At 40.5% G+C, this 23509-nt stretch overlaps 1 protein-coding gene and 1 long non-coding RNA gene across 2 annotated transcripts; both read right to left on the bottom strand.

Annotated features, from left to right (window-relative positions):
* Positions 1 to 6295: 6295 nt before the first annotated feature.
* On the bottom strand, positions 6296 to 8818 carry LOC124258137. Its single transcript, XR_006893509.1, has 3 exons — positions 8632 to 8818; positions 7670 to 7756; positions 6296 to 6515 (listed from the first exon to the last, which is right to left on the bottom strand). It is a non-coding gene; the product is annotated as an uncharacterized LOC124258137 (long non-coding RNA).
* A 6327-nt stretch (positions 8819 to 15145) lies between these two features.
* LOC124258136 (mitochondrial import inner membrane translocase subunit TIM14-like) lies at positions 15146 to 23151 on the bottom strand. The gene is made up of 6 exons (XM_046692210.1): positions 23006 to 23151; positions 20681 to 20732; positions 18308 to 18384; positions 17729 to 17805; positions 15646 to 15716; positions 15146 to 15324 (listed from the first exon to the last, which is right to left on the bottom strand). The coding sequence occupies exons 1-6, from the start codon at positions 23006 to 23008 to the stop codon at positions 15248 to 15250; spliced, it is 357 nt and encodes a 118-aa protein (XP_046548166.1). The 5' UTR covers positions 23009 to 23151; the 3' UTR covers positions 15146 to 15247.
* Between the last annotated feature and the right edge of the window lie 358 nt (positions 23152 to 23509).

Raw genomic sequence — 23509 nt, 5'->3', positions numbered from 1 at the left:
TGTTTAGTTCTAAGAAAACTCACTTCACTTTCTGAAAAGTCATGACTGAATAATCTGGGAAGTTTATGTTACACTGGAACTGAATCATTTTACACTGGATGTGAAATTTATAAATGTAATTTGTGCAGTTTCAAAAAACAACAACAGAGAACCAAATGTTTTTTCTTTATACTTATCTGCAACTACAACCTGAATAGGAAAATCTAAAAAGTGACGCGAACCAATTTTTTTTCGATGATTGGTTGTTGGTATTGAACCAATCATCAATTGTGAGATTTCAACCAATTCCCAACACTATTCGAAAGACCCCATATATTAGTTTGCCATGGCACGGTAAATACAGAAATGGCACGGCTAAAAAAATGTTCTCGGTGCCCTTTTCACACGCCTAATTTTTTAAGAGACATAACTCACATTTAGTCATTTAATCCCCAAAACAATTATTTTTTTCCAAATTGAATAATACAATGTACCATACATATCTGAATGCTCATAAACTTATTTCTTTATTTAACAATAAATTTCAAATGATCATCATCATTGTCATTTACTCTAAAAACATGTGGGCATACTCGATTTCAGAAAGGCACACCTAAAATATTTGTCTGGTGCCCTAAGTATTTCTATCCCTATGCTTGCTGTGACAGGTACAAGTGAAGATCCGGGCCAGAATTGATCTTCAGTAATGCATGGTTGTCGTGATAGGCGTCTAAGCGGATCAGGTGGGCAGGCTCGATGATTTTGTTTATACATATCATCATATCCCAAATGCCTAGATTGATGCTCATGCTGCTGATCACTGGATTGTCTGGTCCAGACTCGATTATTTACAGACTGCCACCACATTGCTGGAATATTGCTGAGTGCAGCATTAAACAACAAACCAATTGTGACAAGGATTGGGTGGTCAGGCCAAGTAAATTGATTGTTGCAAATATTATATGTTGATTGTGTGGACAGAAGCCCATCATGTGAGTCACTGGATTGTCATGTCCCGGGTTGACTGTTTGCAGTTACTAGTATATGGCTGAAATATTGCAAAATGATGCAACAAAAAAACCAAAACCTTCATGGTCATTTTTGTGTGATCATGTTTGTAGGACATTGTACAGAGTTGCTTCCCAGATCATAACCAGGATCCAGTGATTGAATGCAGATTTGTCTTGATTTTCAACCTTGATTTCTTATTTCTATGCTAAACAGCTTCAAATTTGTAAACATCAACAACTTGCATCCTGTTGGCCTCTTCTCACAAATATGGCTAGCTATTATTTAGTGATCAACAGCATGAGCATCAATCTATGTAACTGGGATTCGATGACGTGTCAACCAAGGCTCGCTGACTTGGTTGACATGACATCGTATCGCAGTTGCATAGATCGATGTTCATGCTGTTGATCACTGGATTGTCTGGTCCAGACTCGATATTTAACAGACATGTAGCTGGAATATTGCCAATTGCGATGTTTAGCAACAAACCAACCAACCGTTATCCCCTATTTAGGACATGAATTGTAATGAAACATCATCACTAAGTGCCCAAAATAGGACATAATTTCTCAGATCTAATGGACAGAGCAGGACCCCACCTCCTGCTTGTGAACCCCTTCCAAAATGAGGGTTTTCTTAACAGCTGAATTTCAGACATTCACTCAAGTGGAATATTAAAGTTGACAATCTAACCGCGGTATGTCACCATAGCACTGATCGCCATAGGAACTGAACAAACGTAGAATACAGGAATATATCCAAGTTGGTAACTTGCCCAAAATGTTCAGCGTTTCCGAAAAGAGTGCTTCATTCCAGTTGGAAAACAGTGATTTTATGTACTCTTGCGTGAGAGGAGTCCAACGCTGTTGGGCTTCGACTTCATGTATTGGCAACCGAATTTCCAGAGTTCTCTGCACATAACTTCCTTAAGTGACATTTAGAAGCTCTGATGTAGAGGAACACTTTTTTATGGATAGACAACTTCATATTTCCAGTAAATGCGACGTTTCGGTGTAGGTACTAACACCGTTATCATCATTTGCTTGATAACGGTGTTAGGATCTACACCGAAACGTCGCATCTACTGCAAATAAGTTTTCCTCTTCTCTGCACATTTCAGTAAGACGTCTAGGTTTGGTCGGTTTGTTGTTTAACGCCACACTCAGCAATATTCCAGAGACGTGTATCTCCCATTCCCCACACGTTATCAAACATCAACATTGAAAAACCTCATTCAACCCAATACATCTACTAAACATATTACAGTTTAAGGGATGTCTTACTACAGAAACATTCCAGGTAACGGCACGACAGTTTGTTAAATTTCACAAATTTCGAGATCAAGAGGTAAAGAAATACAGCATCAAAATTATAATTTCCTGTCACGTTACAGTATTTAGGCAAAATAATTTGCAACGTTCACAGAGCGATTCTATTAAGCTTGGTTATTCATCATTATTATTCATTGAGACTAAAGCAGATACACTACCAGATGAGGTGAGGTGAAATAGGGTTTTACGTCGTGCTTGAGAATATTTCGCTAATATGACGACGTGCATGCGTGTGAATGTGTATGTGCAGCTGCTTGTACTAGCCCAGACTTAAGCTGGTTTTATAGTGCTAGCTCACTGAGATACCATGCCTCAGTGAAGCATGAATACCCTACTCAGACACATTATACTGACTCCGAGCCGACCAGTCCTTGTTGTACCCATTAGTGCCGAGCGCCAGGCAGGGACCAACAAGTACCATATTTTAACGTCTTTTGGTGTGACGTGGTCGGGGATCGAACCTGCGACCTTCCGCTCTCCGGGCGGACGCTCTAACCACTACACCACGGAGGTGGTCACTACCAGGCGAGACGAATGCTATACACCAACCTGTTTCTGATTGAAAGTGATTGACAATGCGTTGTCCAGCATCATGAATACAGAACAAATCAGACATTGATCGTATTCCATTTTCAAGGGATATGCCAGTTTTAGATTGTGATATTTTATCATTCCGACGTTGCTGATTTTGGCAGACCGATCTGTGTCGATACCAAGGCAATGGAAAATTGTGATGACTATTGTCAAATACGCTGGGAATCGCGACAGGAAAAGTCTGCAACGTTTAGTGGCGAGGGGTTTGAGTCTTGCTTTCTACAAAAAATCCTGATCACTCCCCGTATATCCATAGCTCGTATTTTAGTACCGGTTATGTAGGTTTACCGATATAGGGTTTTACATGACCCAGAATTCCTGCGTATTTGACTCAACACTTCTGTCAGACTCTCCCAAAATATTTTCAGACGGTCATAGCTGACTCAATAATAGCTGAATCCAAATAATTTCACTTTTTACAATAAAAAAATTAAGTTTTCTGACTGTCAATTGCAATGGGAAAAATCACACAATATGTGTTACAGCCTAGCCTTTATTTAGAATAAATGATGGAATAATTTTATTGACATTTCTTCATGATGTACAAAGTTAAAAAGTGACTATTGTTTCTCTCACCAGTAGACTTGAGGACCTCGACTTTGCAGATGACCTAGCGCTCCTAGCACACAGGCTCAAGGACATACAAGACAAGCTGGATGAACTGGGAACTGTCTCAAGCCCAGGTGGCCTCAAGACAAACAGAGATAAGACGAAAGTTTATAAAGACCCAAAACAAACAGCAAGATTCATTACAGATCAACGGACAAGTGATTGAAGACGTCACCGAATTCCCCTATCTGGGCAGCAAAATCAGTACAACTGGTGGCACAGACGAGGAAATCAAGGCTAGGATCAGAAAAGCCCATTATGCTTTCACCACATTAAGACCGATCTGGAAAAGCACGGTCCTATCCCTGAAAACTCCGGATCTTCAGCTCAAATGTTCGTTCTGTCCTGCTTTAGGGATCGGAAACGTGGAGAGTAACCATGACGAGCTCCATCAAAATACAGACTTTCCTCAACATTAGTGTTCCGACAGATCCTCCGTATCAAGTGGTTCGATAAAGTCTCCACAGATCAAGTGACAAAAGTGGCGTTAGATTGGACATACGCTTAGAAAGCACAAAACAAATATCACCAGACAAGCGCTTGACTGGAACCTTACAAGGCAAGAGGAAACGAGGACGTCCAAAACAGACCTGTAAGCTCACGTGACATGGGCGTTTTACGGAGACAATGTGTCACTGTCGTAAATTCATGTCACATGGGCGTTTACGGGGACAATGTCTCACTGTTGTAAGCTCACGTGACATGGGCGTTTTACGGAGACAATGTGTCACTGTGGTAAATTCATGTCACATGGGCGTTTTACGGGGACAATGTATCACTGTTGTAAGCTCACTTGACATGGTCGTTTTACGGAGACAATGTCTCACTGTTGTAAGCTCACGTGACATGGGTGGTACATGTACTGATCAAAGGTTGACATTATTTGAAACACAAGCTCAAGCAAAATTGTTTTTGCTAATCATGTCTATTCATTCGTTCAAATATACACGTTATTGTACATGGAATGATGACCACTCCATCCTCTATAAAAGATTTCATCGTTTAAATAGACCAAGATGACTGGTAAAAGGATGCTAAAATTGACTGAAAACTATCGCTAGCCAAAGTGAATGATAACATGTGACAACGTACTCAATGCCCGAAGAAATCCTAGTATGTTATCGAAGAAATTGTGACCGAAAGTGCATGAATAATACATTGTGCCCACACACACCCCACCCCACCCCCCACTCCCCCAAAAAAAGAAAAGAAAAGAAGAAGATTTGGACTGAAAAATGAGTTGTCTATCACACATTATATATGGTTGCAAGAGGCATTTCAATTAACAAATAGGGTCATTGTTTTAACTTAAAAGAACTCCGATGTTCAAATCTTTTGAAATGTATTTTACGTAGCAACGAAATAAACTCTGACAAGTAAATTAAAGTTAAACACAGATTATTCCTAACTGTGGCCTTTGACAATACTCATACCTTACGTCGTCGCTGGAGGTTAACTAATTACACAAAGAATATATTTTATTTGACCAAATGATATAGATTATTTATTATCAGCAGTAAACCGTAATTGTTCACCTAGGTTTCTTCAACGTTTATTGCAATCAAAACAATATTGCCGGGCTGGAAATCACGTTGAAAATAATTGTCTTCAAATCAAAACAAACTTGAAAACATTACTTACAGCGTAGCGCGGAAGCAATTGAAACATGAGAAAACGGAGTCTAAGTACATTGAATCCCCAATATAAGTCAATTAACAAACGGCTTTACCACATAAATGTGACATACACCGCGTCATTATAAACATGTCGCGTCTGCTTCCACCAAAGATTCTGAATAACGCGCATGAAAAGTTCGTGCAACGGAAGTGTGTCCCGATTGGCTAAACTCGTAACCATGACAGCACGTAACAATTCAGGCGAACACCTGCGTGAAATATACAAGGCTTTTGTCCTGACTGACACGTGTTTATGTAAACAATCTTAACCGATGGAGGTGCGGTGTTTGGGAAGTCGAAATAGAGTAAAGTAAACACAACACGAACTGCCGTGTTGAATTAATCTTAAGATGATAATGCTTTAATAAAAGACGTGGAATATTGGTTGGATTTGAACCTTGAAATGTTCACGTTGAATCAAAGTTAGAAACAATATTAAAGTTCCAATAAAATATTGGAATCAAGTCGGGATGGAATGTTCGTACTATTTAAGAGGTGAGGTGAAATGGGGTTTAACGTCGCACTTCAGAATATTTCGCTCACATGACGACGTGCATGCGTGACGTGTGTATGTGAGGCTGCTTGTACTAGCCCAGACTTAAGCTGGTTTTATAGTGCTAGCCCACTGAGATACCATGCCGCAGTGAAGCATGAATACCCCACTCAGACACATTATACTACATCCAGATGAAACTGACTAGACGCGCGACATCCCACGGATGCATTGTGTGAATGTAAACATTGCGAACGTTGCCGTGTTGCTGTTTAATTGCGAGTCTATCTGAGACATATTATCCGTCGAAAAACATAAACGTAATCTTTCCACCAGTGATGTTAGCTGAGTGAAGCAGCTGCAAACCAAGAAATGGTATGCTGCGGAGGCGATGACAACTGGGTACGTTTGATTACGAGGGGGCAGACGAGAATGGCCTTGTGACGTCAATACATTGTGACGTCATCCAAAAAGTGTACTTTATCGCCTGATAAAGTACTGTCGACACCTTTGATCTTTTAGCGAAGCATGTTAGAATTATAAATAACCACTCGTGTGAAATCAATCGTTTATTGGCTACATCTTAAGTAGTTCAATCTCTCATCGCAGACAGGAGGGACACTGTATGGGAAATGTATGGCGACTGGACTTCTCTGTCTCCCAAAGCAAACAGGCTGTAGTCGCGGCCCACGTCGAAGTAGGTGGGGCTCCAGGGGTGGTGGATGATCATCACGTCGTGGAGGCACCGGCTGTTCTGACAGTGGGATTCACTCCCGTCCAGCTCTATAAGCTGATCGCCTCGGCCATGGGACTTCATCGAATCTGAAGATTGGGTTTAACCAATTTAAACCCAGTTTCCCTATGCTATCCCAATACTTAAAGAGAACAAGTATTACAATATCTATTCACTTATTTACAAAGAAAAGTTGATTATCAAAACGTACTAAAAACGAAACAGTTTTGCTATAAATGAGAACCATAACTTAACGCATTTCGACTAAAGGATACAGATACATGGAGGTTCGCCTTATCTAATAGTTCGCTGTTAACGTAGTTTATTGTGTATCTTGTTACATGACATGTAGCCAGTTCCAGTTACAATATCAATTTTTACCAAACACGATTTGCTTTCATGAGAACCCAATATATAATAATAATAATAATAATGCTAATTTTTGCGCCTAGAATCCAACGCGATGCTGTTCTCTGGCATTACATTATTACCCTGACGGAATTCTACTTTCAAGGCTGCTACTAAGCGCTAAGCGCGACCGTATAGGTCCGTACATCCGCTTTTCAGGTACCCATTTTAAACAGCTGGGTGGACTGAGTGCAATGTGGACGAAGTGCCTTGCCCAGGGACACAACGCAGTATGAGACCCAGGTCACAAATTTTGGTGTCTCCACCGGGATTCGAACCCGGGCCTTTGGCGTGAGAGGCCAGCAGGCTAACCACTACACCACTGTGCTCCACTTGTACATTGCACTACAGGAAATAATAGTATCACTGAATACAAAATGTTATTACCACACGAACAACAGAAACATTATCAGCCTAACTTATCAGCTGACCGCCTCCGTGGTGTAGTGGTTAGAGCGTCCGCCCGGAGAGCGGAAGGTCGCGGGTTCGATCCCCGACTGCGTCATACCAAAAGACGTTAAAATATGGTCCTGTTGGTCCCTGCCTGGCGCTCGGCATTAATGGGTACAACAAGGACTGGTCGGCTCGGAGTCAGTATAATGTGTCTGAGTGGGGTATTCATGCTTCACTGAGGCATGGTATCACAGTGGGCTAGCACTATAAAACAGCTTCAGTCTGGGCTAGTACAATCAGCCGCACATACACATACACACGCATGCACGTCGTCATATGAGCGAAATATTCTCAAGCACGACGTTAAACGCAATTCCACCACCACCACCACTTATCAGCTAGTATCTTAATTAACGGCAATCTTGTCAGTCGTGGTACTAACTGGCATTCATGGAGAACACAGATCCCATCCTTGCATACACAAAATATTCCTTTCTCAACATAGATAGGGCATTACCATAAGGTCCTCCTGCAAAATTGAAACATTGTGTATTTATCCACAGCAATAACAGTTTCTAACGCTTATGTAAAACATTGTATAAGTTGCTGAATTGATTATTCTCCTGGACCTCGTGTACGAGGACAGAGATTGGAGGTGATCACAACTGGAGACAAGTCATCCGTGTCTTCACATCAGCTATTCTCTTGATGTGTACAGCACAAATGGTTCAACACCAAATGTTAAACCAGTGAAGATCCGGGTTAGAATTGATCTTCAGTAACCCATACCTGTCGTAAGAGGCGACTGACGGGATCGGGTGGTCAGGCTCGATGACTTGGCTGACACATGTCATACCATCCCAATTACCTAGATCGATGCATATTGTCATGCTGTTGATCACTGGATTGTCTGGTCCGGACTCGTTTATTTATAGCTGGAATATTGCTGAGTGTGGCGTTAAACAATAAACAAACAAATCATCATCGTAATAATCTGTGTCACAATACGTGTCTCTCGAAAGGTTATGATACAAAACGATACTGATATGTCTGTCGTATAAAATTACATGAACACAAATAATAAAATAATGCAATAATTTCACCCGTCACCTGAGCAGCACAGGAGCAACACAAACAAATATGCAATGAGAATGCATGTGTCTGAAAAGTACTTTGGTCAAAGAGTCCCCTGTTATATCTATAAGATTTCACTTTGTATAATTACAAAACATCGTGGTGTGTAAAACATGTTGCTAATTTCTTTGCGCAAAGACAGAAGAATATTTGATAAAATGTCCGCTGTAAACGGGGCACGATTCGCGACTCGTCTACTTCCAGAATCACAGCTTTCACGAATGAATTCTTTTATTAGCACGAAAAATGAAAACGTTGTTGCGATATTACCAGCACCATCCAAATTGTAGTAAAATATTTTCTGATCAAACTGTCTGTTTATGTCATTGGCAGCCAGCTGACTGAAGAATTCATTGGCTACAAACGCTCCACTGGAATGGGCCACCACAGCGACAAAGCCTGGCCTCCGGTGCGTCAGCAGGTGCCTGCAAAAGACGAGACACACTCGAAACTAAATTCAAACTCAATGACCTTTCGTAATGCGAGTGGTTAAAGCGTTTGTTCGTCACGCCAAAGACTCGGGATCGATTCCCCATAAGGGTAAAAATTGTCGAAGCCCGTTTCTGGTGTTCCCCGCCAGAATATTGCTGGAATATTGGTGACGGCGGCGTAAACCTAAACTCACTCACTCACACGTTTAGGACAGGACGTTGGTGTTGCTACTCACTGTACCAGCTTGGAGTTTGAAATCTCCTTGGCGTTATGCAAGGAATCCTGAGGTCCCTTCACTGCATAGACCTTCCCCACTGCCAGACCCTTGAGATCGGAGTGAGTCACCAGCCGGTCGGCCCAGTCACGGGCCACCGTATCCGTTACCCCGTATCCCCCGTAACACAGCAGGACGTTTTCTAAAATTTCAAGGAAGGTATGAATACAGGTTTTATAAGGTGATAGTATTTGTTGGTATGTTACGTTGATGCCCCAGACTGCATCATTTGCTTCCGTCGTAAAGGTTTTTTTTGCAGTAAACAAACAACGGTAATATTCATTGAGAAATTGCCTAAAGTACTGAAATTTACGACATTAAACTAATACGATTGACGAAGCTCGACGGCGGGGGGTTAGCCTAGTGGATAAATGCGTTCGCTAGTCACACCAAAGACCCGGGTGGGGTACAATGTGTGAAACCCATTTCTGGTCTCTTTTCGTGATATTTCTGGGATATTGCTAAAAGCGGCGTGAAACTGCACTGACTCACTGGTACAAAACACCGATGTTCTAATGATATCCTGCGATTTATGATATTGAAGCTGCTCTGTGACACTGATAGATAGATATAGGACCTTGTTAATGATAAAGGTATAACGTCAGTCCAAACGAATTCCTCGTCTTGGCTATCCTCAAAAACACATTCCGTCTTGTGTAATGGACCAAACAGCTGTGAAAATGATATGCATGAAACACCAGTGTTCGCCGTACCCTGCCACGGCGGTCTGTAACCAAACCAGACAATCAAGTGTTTTATGGACCAGAAAATCAAGTTGTACATAGTAATTAATAAATATGAATATCTATAGTGCGCCTTTCCAGGTCTCATATCCAGCTCAAAGCGCACAATCTGATTATTATTTCCCCAGATAACCCAAGCTGAAGCTGTGAGGCGCTAGAAGGTTAATAGTCCCACCGGGTACCCATTTTCTGCTGGGTGAACAGAGGCAATTGTGAATAAACTCGCTTGCCTAAAGTGAGACCACATGTATCACATATGCTTCGTTGTGAGGCAGGACTGAAGTCCTAGAGACTCAGGAGTCGAGGATTCATTGGAAGTCAATTGCTGCATATGACATGGGATATCATCTAGTCCAGTAAGGAGCCACGATAAAATCCTTTGTTGTGTGTGCTGTAGGAAATGTAACTGGGAAGTCAGGATCGTTTGGTATAACATAAATTATGCCCCGAGTGAGTGAGTTGGGTTTTACGCCGCTTTTAGCAATATTCTAGCAATATCACGGCGGGGGACACCAGAAATGGGCTTCACACAATGTGCCCATGTAGGGAATCGAACCCGAGTCTTCAGCGTGACGAGCGAACGCTTAAACCACTAGGCTACCCCACTGCTTCTATGCACCGAAGTGAATAATGCTTCGCCATACCGTTAGAGAATGCTGACTGAGGTGTATAACATCTACCAAATTATTGTCCTCTTGAAACAATTCGCCGAATAAAATTATTCGTTACGTAAAATCAGTAAGGTATTGTACATGGGGAAATACTCACTTCCAAATCCATAATCTTCATATGCTACTCCAATACCCAGGGGTGTCCACTATAACATGTATTAAAACAGAGTAGTGACAGTATGAAGGTACCTTAGTGACTACATCTACCGTTTATCGTTAACTGTTTATAGTCCACTACAACATGTATTAAAACAGAGTAGCGACAGTATGAAGATACCGTAGTGACTACATCTACCGTTTATCGTTAACTGTTCATCGTCCACTACAACATGTATTAAAACAAAGTAGCGACAGTATGAAGATACCGTAGTGACTACATCAACCGTTTATCGTTAACTGTTTATAGTCCACTACAACATGTATTAAAACAGAGTAGCGACAGTATGAAGATACCGTAGTGACTACATCAACCGTTTATCGTTAACTGTTTATAGTCCACTACAACATGTATTAAAACAGAGTAGTGACAGTATGAAGGTACCGTGGTGACTGCATCTACCGTATATCGTTAACTGTTTATAGTCCACTACAACATGTATTAAAACAGAGTAGTGACAGTATGAAGGTACCGTAGTGACTACATCTACCGTTTATCGTTAACTGTTTATAGTCCACTACAACATGTATTAAAACAGAGTATAGACAGTATGAAGATACCTTAGTGACTACATCTACCGTTTATCGTTAACTGTTTATAGTCCACTACAACATGTATTAAAACAGAGTAGTGACAGTATGAAGGTACCGTAGTGACTACATCTACCGTTTATCGTTAACTGTTTATAGTCCACTACAACATGTATTAAAACAGAGTAGCGACAGTATGAAGATACCGCAGTGACTACATCTACCGTTTATCGTTAACTGTTTATCGTCCACTACAACATGTATTAAAACAGAGTAGCGACAGTATGAAGATACCGTAGTGACTACATCTACCGTTTATCGTTAACTGTTTATCGTCCACTACAACATGTATTAAAACAGAGTAGCGACAGTATGAAGATACCGTAGTGACTACATCTACCGTTTATCGTTAACTGTTTATCGTCCACTACAACATGTATTAAAACAGAGTAGTGACAGTATGAAGGTACCGTGGTGACTACATCTACCGTTTATCGTTAACTGTTTATAGTCCACTACAACATGTTTTAAAACAGAGTAGTGACAGTATGAAGGTACCGTAGTGACTACATCTACCGTTTATCGTTAACTGTTTATAGTCCACTACAACATGTTTTAAAACAGAGTAGTGACAGTATGAAGGTACCGTAGTGACTACATCTACCGTTTATCGTTAACTGTTTATAGTCCACTACAACATGTATTAAAACAGAGTAGTGACAGTATGAAGGTACCGTAGTGACTACATCTACCGTTTATCGTTAACTGTTTATAGTCCACTACAACATGTTTTAAAACAGAGTAGTGACAGTATGAAGGTACCGTAGTGACTACATCTACCGTTTATCGTTAACTGTTTATCGTCCACTACAACATGTTTTAAAACAGAGTAGCGACGATATGAAGGTACCGTAGTGACTACATCTACCGTTTATCGTTAACTGTTTATCGTCCACTACAACATGTTTTAAAACAGAGTAGTGACAGTATGGAGATACCGTGGTGACTACATCTACCGTTTATCGTTAACTGTTTATCGTCCACTACAACATGTATTAAAACAGAGTAGTGACAGTATGAAGATACCGTGGTGACTACATCTACCGTTTATCGTTAACTGTTTATCGTCCACTACAACATGTATTAAAACAGAGTAGCGACAGTATGAAGATACCGTAGTGACTACATCTACCGTTTATCGTTAACTGTTTATCGTCCACTACAACATGTATTAAAACAGAGTAGCGACAGTATGGAGATACCGTAGTGACTACATCTACCGTTTATCGTTAACTGTTTATCGTCCACTACAACATGTATTAAAACAGAGTAGTGACAGTATGAAGGTACCGTAGTGACTACATCTACCGTTTATCGTTAACTGTTTATCGTCCACTACAACATGTATTAAAACAGAGTAGTGACAGTATGAAGGTACCGTAGTGACTACATCTACCGTTTATCGTTAACTGTTTATAGTCCACTATAACAGTTTGGAAGGGGTTCACAAGCAGTAGGTGGAGGGGTCCTGCTCTGTCCATTAGATCTGAGAAATTATGTCCTATTTTGGTCACTTAGTGATGATGTTCCATTACAATTCATGTCCTAAATAGGGGATAACGGTTGGTTGGTTTGTTGCTAAATACCACACTTGGCAATATTCCAGCTATATGTCTGTAAAATATCGAGTCTGGACCAGACAATCCAGTGATCAACAGCATGACCATCGATCTATGCAACTGGGATACGATGTCATGTCAACCAAGTCAGCGAGCCTTGGTTGACACGTCATCGAATCCCAGTTACGTAGATTGATGCTCATGCTGTTGATCACTAAATAATAGCTAGCCATATTTGTGAGAAAAGGCCAACAGGATGCAAGTTGTTGATGTTTACAAATTTGCAAGCTGTTTAGCATAGAAATAAAAAATCAAGGTTAAAAATCAAGACAAATCTGGCATTCAATCACTGGATCCTGGTTATGATATGGGAAGCAACTCTGTGCAATGTCCTACAAACATGATAAAATAAACTGACCATGAAGTTGTTGTTTTTTTGTTGCATCATTTTGCTATATTCCAGCCATATAACTGCAAACAGTCAACCCCGGACATGACAATCCAGTGACTCACATGATCGGCATCTGTCCACACAATCAACATATAATATTTGCAACAATCAATTTAGTTGGCCTGACCACCCAATCCCTATCACAATTGGTTTGTTGTTTAATGCTGCACTCAGCAATATTCCAGCAATGTGGTGGCGGTCTGTAAATAATCGAGTCTGGACCAGACAATCCAGTGATCAGCAGCATGAGCATCAATCTAGGCAATTGGGATATGATGACATGTATAAACAATATCAACGAGCCTGCCCACCTGATCCGCTTAGACGCCTATCACGACAACCATGCATTACTGAAGATCAATTCTGGCCCGGATCTTCACTTGTACCTGTCACAGCAAGCACCGGGATAGAAATACTTCTTTTTCTAAGTGTGCCTACTATACGGGCACCAGACAAATATTTTAGGTGTGCCTTTCTGAAATCGAGTATGCCCACATGTTTTTAGAGTAAATGACAATGATGATGATCATTTGAAATTTATTGTTTAATAAAGAAATGAGTTTATGAGCATTCAGATATGTATGGTATTATTCAATTTGGAAAATAATAATTGTTTTGGGGATTAAATGACTAAATGTGAGTTATGTCTCTTAAAAAATTAGGCGTGTCAAAAGGGCACCGAGAACATTTTTTAGCCGTGCCATTTCTGTATTTACCGTGCCATGGCACACTAATATATGGGGTATTTCGAATAGTGTTGGGAAATTGGTTGAAATCTCACAATTGATGATTGGTTCAATACCAACAACCAATCATCGAAAAAAAATTGGTTCGTGTCACTTTTTAGATTTTCCTATTCAGGTTGTAGTTGCAGATAAGTGTAAAGAAAAAACATTTGGTTCTCTGTTGTTGTTTTTTTAAACTGCACAAATTACATTTACAAATTTCACATCCAGTGTAAAATGATTCAGTTCCAGTGTAACATAAACTTCCCAGATTATTCAGTCATGACTTTTCAGAAAGTGAAGTGAGTTTTCTTAGAACTAAACACGTTTTCAGGCCCTGACAACGTCCTAGATATGTTCTATCATCAAGTATTTCAAACTCTATTACAGCGGTTCCAAAATAATTTGTGTTTGATTATGAGAAAATGTGATCTATTGCATGGTCGTTTGGCCACTGCGACCAATCTTCGATTATTTCAATTAATCGGAACACCACTAATTTCGAACCCTGAAGCATGTGTTCAACACAGAAATCAACAAAGGTCCATAATCATACAGCATGTGACTTGAATACTGTATTAACCCAACAGCTACAACAAGTGAGTAAATCTAGTTTTACGCCCATTTTTAGCACTATTCCAGCAATACCACAGTGGGGGACCCCAGAAATGGGCTTCACATATTGTACCCATAGCCTAATGGTTAAACCGTTCGCTAGTCACATCGAAGACTCGAGTTCGATTGCCCACATGGGTACAATGTGTGAAGCCCATTTCTGGCGTCACCCGCCGTGATATTGCTGGAATATTGTTAAGGCCTGAAAAAGAATATGTTTTTCCAATTACCCGACCGACCCTTGAATTCTGGTGCTGATCCTATTATTTTTAAGAGGACTGAATAAAATAAGCTTTCAGATACCATTGATTTTTCCCGGCGCCGACAGATATCGGTCATTCTGATAGAGAAAGTCGATATGATGGCTGCAAGCTTGATTGAATAAACAATTACACATTACTTTGTACTTTCCTTCTGAAAAATATATGTGAAAAAAAAATTCCTACCCACCTACCCTAATTTTTAAAGAGGTGCAATCGGAACCACAACATTTTTTTTATTTGGCCTAACAGCGGGATAACAGTAAACTCACTCATTGCTAACTTTTATAACTAACAACATCCATTCTCCATGTATATTTTCTTTATTGACAAATCCTACTATTTACAATATACTGATGCTACACCGGGCACCTCCAACAGTCACACATCATACACACTCATGTTGAAATCAAGAACTCCCGGCGCGTGTGTTGTCCAGACAGTCCTTGGCTTCGTTAATCTTAGCTGCCAGGAATGGGGAGCCACCTGGAATAACATAACATAGGAGAATGTGAATGAGTTGAGTTTTATGCCGCACTCAGCAATATTCCAGATATACAGCAGCGGTTTGAAAATAATCGAGTCTGGACCAGACAATCTGTGACCCACAGCATGAGCAGCAGATCAATCTATGCAATTGGGAACCGATGACATGTGTCAACCAAGTCAGCGAGCCTGACCACCTGATCCCGTTAGTCGCCTCTTATGACAAGCATGGGTTGCTGAAGATCAATTCTAACCAGATCTTCATGGGTCACTCTATAATGAAGAGCATGTAGTGTTTGAATATGGAATTGTTATACATACCTCTGTCAGGGTGGTTCAACAGCATTATTCTCTTGTGTGCCTCCTTGATTTTAGCCTTGCTTGCAGCTGGGCTGAAAGTGACCAATTGGATCATGTTCAGTGTGTTGACGTCTCATTGTGTTATACAGGGGTGAGAATGAAGTTTTGAGAAAAACTCTCAAAACTAGCCAAAGCTCCTGATATTTAGGTATTTTAGACCTTTAAAACCTTGCTCAGAAATGACAATATCATGAGCACAGCAACCATTAAAAAACTTTAAATCTGCTGAAGCAATACAATTGTCAACGGATTAAGATGATTCACAAAAATGACCCTTGGTGTTATGAAATTCCCGGAATTCAGCGGATACGTGGAAGATTCTCATCCCTGGTTATACAGCTTTTCCAGTAGAAAACAAGAAGACATGGTCATCAATATCCCCCGCCAGTGTTCTGTTCATATGTTGACAACTATTCACTCTTCCTACAAATAGCGACAAGCTGTTAAATGACTACTGAGAGGATTACTGTTTCACCAGCAAAAAGAAGATCACAGGGTCATGACTGATAAAAATTGTAACACGGTTCCTGTTTTTTAACTCCACCACGACACTCATGTCCTGAAAACATATACCACATTTAGATTCCCTAACAATAACAGTTACTGAGAAAATCTGTAGCCATTGGCGATAACAACACTGTGTGAAGAAACGCATGAAAGGGGACATAACTCTGTAACAAATTATTGTAACCCTGTTTCCGTTTTCGACCTCCTTCAAGGCATTTGTGTCCTGAAAATACATACCACACTTGGTTTCCCTACCTCTAAGAGTTACTGAGAAAATCTGTTCCCATTGGGGATAACGTTAAGTCAAGAAACGCATGACAAGGGCCATAACTCTGTAAACAAATTGTAATGTGGTTTCTGTTTCGAACTCCAGCAAGGCATTTATGTCCTGAAAACACATGCCAAATTTTGTGGCGGGGGATAATAATACCTACATTCTTCTTGGAGAGCTGAACCAAACAATTTTAACTGTCACACATAGAAGCATAGCATTTAGAGGTTATACATGGCAGTTTTGATATCATACCTAACACCAACCAGAGTCCTTTAGGTCTTTAGGCAGTCATCTCAAGATGATAACATATGATATGAAAACTACCATATAATATCACTTACATACAAAAGTTGGTGTCCCCAATCATGTGTGATGTAATTAACCGTTACCCTGGTAACACGAGTCATACAAAAGATATTGGCATATCAGCCATTGCAGTGACGTGATTGATGCACAGTTACCAAGGTTACTCAACAAACATTAAAAGATTATGGCTAACCTGTCTCCCAGTAGCAGTGATATGATTGATGCATAGTTACCATGGTTACTCAACAAACATTAAAAGATTATGGCTAACCTGTCTCCCAGTAGCAATGATGTGACTGATGCATAGTTACCATGGTTATTCAACAAACATACAATTGATTGATTGATTGATTTAAACACCACACTCAGCAATATTCCAGCAATATTGTGGCAGTCTGTAAATAATCTAATCTGGACCAGACAATCCAGTGAACAACATCATGAACATTGATCTACCTAACTGGGAGCCAGCCTGACCACCTGATCCTGTTAGTCACCTCTTATGACAAGCATGGGTTGTCTTTCTTGACCACCAGCACCTGTATGGTGATTATTGAACAGTTACCATGGTGACAGAATGTATATACAAAGGACTTTCTTATCTGACCCCTTGCACCTGTGCTTTGATTTATGCACAGTTACCATGGTGACGCAACATATATATAAAGGACTTGGCCCCTTGCACCAGGGCTTTGATTTATGCACAGTTACCATGGTGACGCAACATATATATAAAGGACTTGGCCCCTTGCACCAGGGCTTTGATTTATGCACAGTTACCATGGTGACACAACATATATATAAAGGACTTGGCCCCTTGCACCAGGGCTTTGATTTATGCACAGTTACCATGGTGACGCAACATATATATAAAGGACTTGGCCCCTTGCACCAGGGCTTTGATTTATGTAGTGTTAACAAGGGAACACAACTAACACACAAAGGGTGATGGCTTACCTGACCCCTAGCACCAACCCCGCTTCTCTCTTGGTCATCTTTGGGTCAAAGCCTCCTTTGTAGTACTTGCTGAAGGCCTGGGAAGACAAAAATTGTGAAATTATTTTTTCAGTGAGTGAGTTTTGTTTTACACCGCACTTAGCAATATTCCAGCTCTATGGCGGCGGCCTGTAAATAATTGAATCTGGACCAGACAATCCAGTGATGAACATCATGACCATCGATCTACGCAACTGGGATACGATGAAATGAGTCAAACTAGACAGTAAGCCTGACCACCCAATCCTGTCGGTCACCTCTTATGACAAGCATGACTTACTGACGATCAATTCTAACCCGGATCTTCATGGGTCTTAAAACTTGACCATTGCCCAGAGCATTCTGTGTTGTGTCGGCACCATCTGACCAGTTGTTGGTTGATTTATTGATCTTCTACCAAATTACATGGCCAGTGGTGTAGCCTTGTGGTTAAAGCGTCAAGCTGAAGGCCCAGGTTCGATTCACCACATGGTGAAAAGCGACGTAAAATTAAACTCACTCACTCACTCACTCCCAAAATTCCACACAGCATTAACTTACACCTGACTGAGGAAGAGCATCTAGTTGTTTCTTCAGTGTCTGCTGAGCGACGCGTCCGTAACGTACGAGATAACGACCTGTAAAAAAACGTGACACTCGTTAATTTCCACCACTGCGCAGTTGATGAAGTCATTATTGTTGCCTTATTTGTTTATAGAAGTGACTTCAATATGTTTTGCATCCATGTATACAGTTGATTTCTATCATTTAAATGCACAGTCTTATAAGAAATGTGTCCAAAATGAATAGGCCTTGCTTGGTCATGTACAATCGCTGATGTGTCAATGTTGAGGAGACTGGAAATATTGTTAGGGACTGGAAAATAGCTTCGAGACTATCTTAACTGCAACACCTCAGGTTTTAACAGAATGCAGTTTAACTGTATGATTCAGTTAATGCAATAATTAATTATCATAAGTTTTCGATTGTCTAAGATGTATTTGTTACTGTTCTCAGCAAACAAATCAAAAGAAACCTTGTATTAACTGCAATGGTGATGTATTTGCATATTTTACACAGTTGTACTTAATTGGCGGTGTGTGGTCTTGTACATAGAGACCAGGGCCCCGTCCCTCAAAGCGATCGTATCGATATGACTGCCATAAGTCCATGTTAAAGTATGGGAGATACAAACGCCTTAGGGTTACAATTGCTTTGAGGAACGAGGCCCTGGTCACAAATCAGGTGAAGTTAAACAACCATGGTCACGGAGAGTCCTTTGATGGGTGACTGTGTTCGGCAGCTTGACTCCTGAGAGTTTCTAGTAGGACTTCTGTCCTGCACACATGTGGTCTCACCTAAGGCAAGTGAGTTTGTTCAAAATTTATTCTGTTCAACCAGCAGTGAATGGGTACCTGGTGGGATGGGTCATATGACTGTTAACATTCTAGCCCCTCTCAGGCAGCTTGGGTTAACCAGCGTTGTAATGTCTTAGCGCTTTGAGCACGCACAAGTGCGTGGATACAAGAGCTTTATTAATGTCCATTATTGGTATTTTATCTGGTGCTTGTAATCGACACACTGTGAATTGCCAACATGAAACTTCCTATCTGTAAGGTGGGCTCAATCAGCAGTGATCTAATGATATGGCACTACAGCACTGTATCACACTATAAGGCTCTTTATACAATACATCCATTTACAATCCATATATCAATACATACAATACATCACAAGTTGAGTTGATGTAAAAACATGTTAGTAAATGTTCAAGAAGTAGATTACGCAGATCTCTGATATTTTCTGGTTGGCTATTAATAGAAGAATCATCAACGTGCCCCAAAGCATATAAATTCCTCCCCTACAATATCCCATTTTCACTGTGAACTAAAAACAAAGAATTCAAGGCTGTGACTTAACTGCATTTAATGTCATTATTTGCTTGATAACGGTGTTAGGATCTACACCAAAACGTCGCAACTACTACTGCAACAAGACCCGTGAAGATCCGGGGTAGCATAGGTCTTCAGCAACCCATGTTTGCCACAAAAGGAGATATGCTTGTCGCAAAAGGCGACTAACGGGATCGGCTGGTCAGGCTCGCTGACTTGGTTGACACATGTCATCGGTTCCCAATTCCGCAGATCGATGCTCATGATCACTGGATTGTCTGGTCCAGACTCGATTATTTACAGACCGCCGCCATATAGCTGGAATATTGCTGAGTGTGGCATAAAACAAAACTCACTCACTCACTACTGCAACAAAGAAGTTGTCTATCCATATAAAGTGTTCCACTTCATGCATAAAGGAAGATAATATGAACTTATGAAATACAAGCAGTGTATCAGGATATAAATCTTATCATGCAAACCTGTGTTTCACAGGAGATACTGCTTGTGTAAGATCAAACGGTATCTCCTAGGAGATATCATTTTGACAGATTTTGTACAATGCCTTGACAATTCTACTACGTCATGAACTTGATGACGTCACAATGCTGTGAAATTGCTGCACTAAAAGTCTAATGGCAGAAATGTGTTCAGAGATGTACCTTTTCATTGAAAACTAATGAAGAGTAATTATTTACGACAAATAGAATCTCACCCGAGTGTCTTCTGATATCAAATATATCAACACTCGTTGATAATAGTAAAATATCCTTGTCAAGCCTCAGATATTTGTAACTTTATCAATTCGTGGTGATATATTTGATATAAAAAAACACTTGGGTGAGATTCTCTATGTATTGTATTGCACCCATATCACTGGGGTACATGTATCGAATTACACCAAGATTGGGATATGAATAGTGTCCCACCAATATTATTTGGGTGTGTATCATGTTGTACCCACATTATCAACATACATATGCTATTGTTCACCTCATGTATTTCTTCGTGTACAGCATCATATCTTCACACAGTGACTTACCTCCGAAACCAACAGCTGCAAGGCCAAGCCCCGCCAGGACGAGTCCTGATGACTGAAAAACAAATATAAAGGTTCCTTGAGCATCATGCAGGCAGATAGATACGGGATGCTTCAAGCTTGTGCATGTTTACTGAAGTATGAAGCTTCAAAGAGTTAGGCCAAATGTAAACATCTGAGTTTCTCTTCTCAAACTTGGAAAAAGTTTCGAAATGTCATACTCTTAGGAAAGTACGTTCCACAGTCAAATAACAGGCCTCTTGACTGGATTCACTAAACTTCACATCAAAATATTATGTACGGCTAAGATACTATTTTAAGCATTTGCTCGTTCATCTTGAGTAGGGGCGGTGGGGTAGCCTAGTGGTTAAAGTGTTGGCTCGTCACCGAAGACCCGGGTTCTAATCCCCACATGGGTACAGTGTGTGAAGCCCATTTCTGGTGTCCACCGCCGTGATGTTGCTGGAATATTGCTAAAAGCGGCACCCCCTAACCCTAATAGATCCCCGGCCGCGTCATACCAAAAGACATTAAAATATGGTACTTGTTGGTCCCTGCCTGGCACTCGGCATTAATGAGTACAACAAGGACTGGTCGGCTCGGAGTCAGTATAATGTGTCTGAGTGGGGTATTCATGCTTCACTGCGGCATGGTATCTCAGTGGGCTAGCACTGTAAAACCAGCTTAAGTCAGGGCTAGTACAAGCAGCCGCACATACACATACACATGCATGCACGTCGTCATATTAGCGAAATATTCTCAAGCACGACGTTAAACCCAGTTTCACCTCACCTCATCCTAATATTGGTAAAGGGACACTTGATTGGAAAGGAGATCCAGGAGCTAAAGATATATCTTTGGTTAAGCTACCCTAAACCTTAAACATGTTAAACAGCTAACCATAACATGCCAGAGGATGGATGAGGCTATTGATATTTCTGAAGCTAGTTTGAGCCAGTTTGTAAGTGCGGTAATAAGGCTGAAGGGGTTGTTGGTTACACAAGCATACGATTCACCGATGCATCGCAATACATTAAATCATTTTAAATCTTGATACAGTGTCATTCTTTCAAGGTGTATGTATCATGATACGTATCGTATCACAGGTAAAACATCGCGATATGTATTATTATTATTATTATTAAATGATATTTATATAGCGCACATATCCAGGCAACTAGTGCTTGCTTGCTCATCACATAGTGTATCATTCCAGCCCTTCAAGTACTACAGATATGTACCCAGGTTTGTTTCACTATATAGAAATGTACCCTAAACCATTGTAAACCTAGTCAAACTACATAAAGGTATGTGGTACCCTAAACGTCGGACACCGCCATATAGCTGGAATATTGCTGAGTGTGGCGTTAAACAACAATCAATCAAATCAATCAAACTAAACAGGGACAAAACCGAAACCTTATATAGTTACCATGGTTACACTGTGGCGTTAAACAACAATCAATCAAATCAATCAAACTAAACAGGGACAAAACTGAAACCTTATATAGTTACCATGGTTACACTGTGGCGTTAAACAACAATCAATCAAATCAATCAAACTAAACAGGGACAAAACCGAAACCTTATATAGTTACCATGGTTACACCCATTCAACTGACAGTGGGTGGTATTGTGCATCTCGAAATATTCACTTTGTAAGCTTGTTTCTTATATAAGTTATAACACAATCAAATGTATCTAATACAACTATACAGTTACGATCAAGAGAATTTAATACAATTATACAGTTCCGATCAAGAGAATGGCACACTGTAGATTGGGCTCGTCCTAGGGTAGGTTTCTGTATACAGAAACGTACCTGGTTAGACATCTGCAGTACTGCTGATGGGGGTTGTCAGCACTGGTACTTCTGATTCGTACCCCAGGTACGTTTCTGTATAAAGGTAGCGGTATTAAGCTGCAAACTGTAAACTGCATTGTTACAGTGTTACCACGGTTACAATCTGTCTGTCACATAACATTAATGCTACAAGAGTGAGTGAGTAGTATGACTTTTAGCCGCTTTTAGCAATATATTCCAGTAATATCACGGCGGGGACACCAGGAATGGAATTCAGCCTCCACACATGACATTGTACCCATGTGGGAATCGAACCCGGGTCGTCAGCGTGACGAAACAACGTTTTAACCAATACTCTACCCCACCGCCCTAACATTACAAGAACAGTGTACGGCATATTCTACTGCAAGCCTTTCAGTAGAATATGCCGATCGTTCCGTGTAAACAGAAGAAGCGTTCAACATACTCACAGTAAACATTAAACTCCCGACCACACCGAGTTGATCGAGGGCATTAGCACTTACCATCGTATGTGGACTGAAACTTCTGTTCTGTTGATATTTAGTAGTGTAGATCTTTTAAGATGCTCTCGAAATGTTTACATTCCAACTTTTGTTATCACACGCAATTTGAGCATGGCCTTGCACATCCGGATATGGATAACAGGTGCGCGATGTTGTAATGGCGTTTTTCGTGTATTTATTATTTCAAAATTACGCCCGTTAGTGTCGGATCTAACGGAACTTGGAGGCTGGTATTTATTTCAAAATTATTTTACATCTAAAAACGTGGAGACGTAAATGAAGACGCTATAAACATAGATCGATTTAAAACTGATAGTACTGTCTCAAGCGTTATACAGCATAACTAACCTCATCCACTATTTTGCGACATGCCGACATCCGGTTTCCTCCAGTACGTTGCCAAATCCGCCATCATGCTTAACTGTTTAATGTTGAAACGGCCATCATTTCACATTTAATGGGCACGACACAACTCTCTTTCCAATCACCAACTGTATTGGAAAC

This window comes from Haliotis rubra, unplaced genomic scaffold (assembly GCF_003918875.1).
Source record: "Haliotis rubra isolate DU_JTF1 unplaced genomic scaffold, ASM391887v1 Scf683, whole genome shotgun sequence".
Taxonomy (NCBI): Eukaryota; Metazoa; Mollusca; class Gastropoda; order Lepetellida; family Haliotidae; genus Haliotis; species Haliotis rubra.
The sequence above is the reverse complement of the archived record's forward strand: the minus strand, read 5'-3'. Positions and strand labels throughout refer to the sequence as shown.

What these genes read in the sequence shown, in the direction of transcription:
- LOC124258136 (XM_046692210.1), bottom strand. An exon ending in TGCAGCTGTTGGTTTCGGAG is followed by an intron (nt 18,385 to 20,680) that starts GTAAGTCACTGT and finishes GTTTTTTTACAG; the next exon opens with GTCGTTATCTCGTACGTTAC. An exon ending in GTTGAACCACCCTGACAGAG is followed by an intron (nt 15,325 to 15,645) that starts GTATGTATAACA and finishes ATGTTATTCCAG; the next exon opens with GTGGCTCCCCATTCCTGGCA.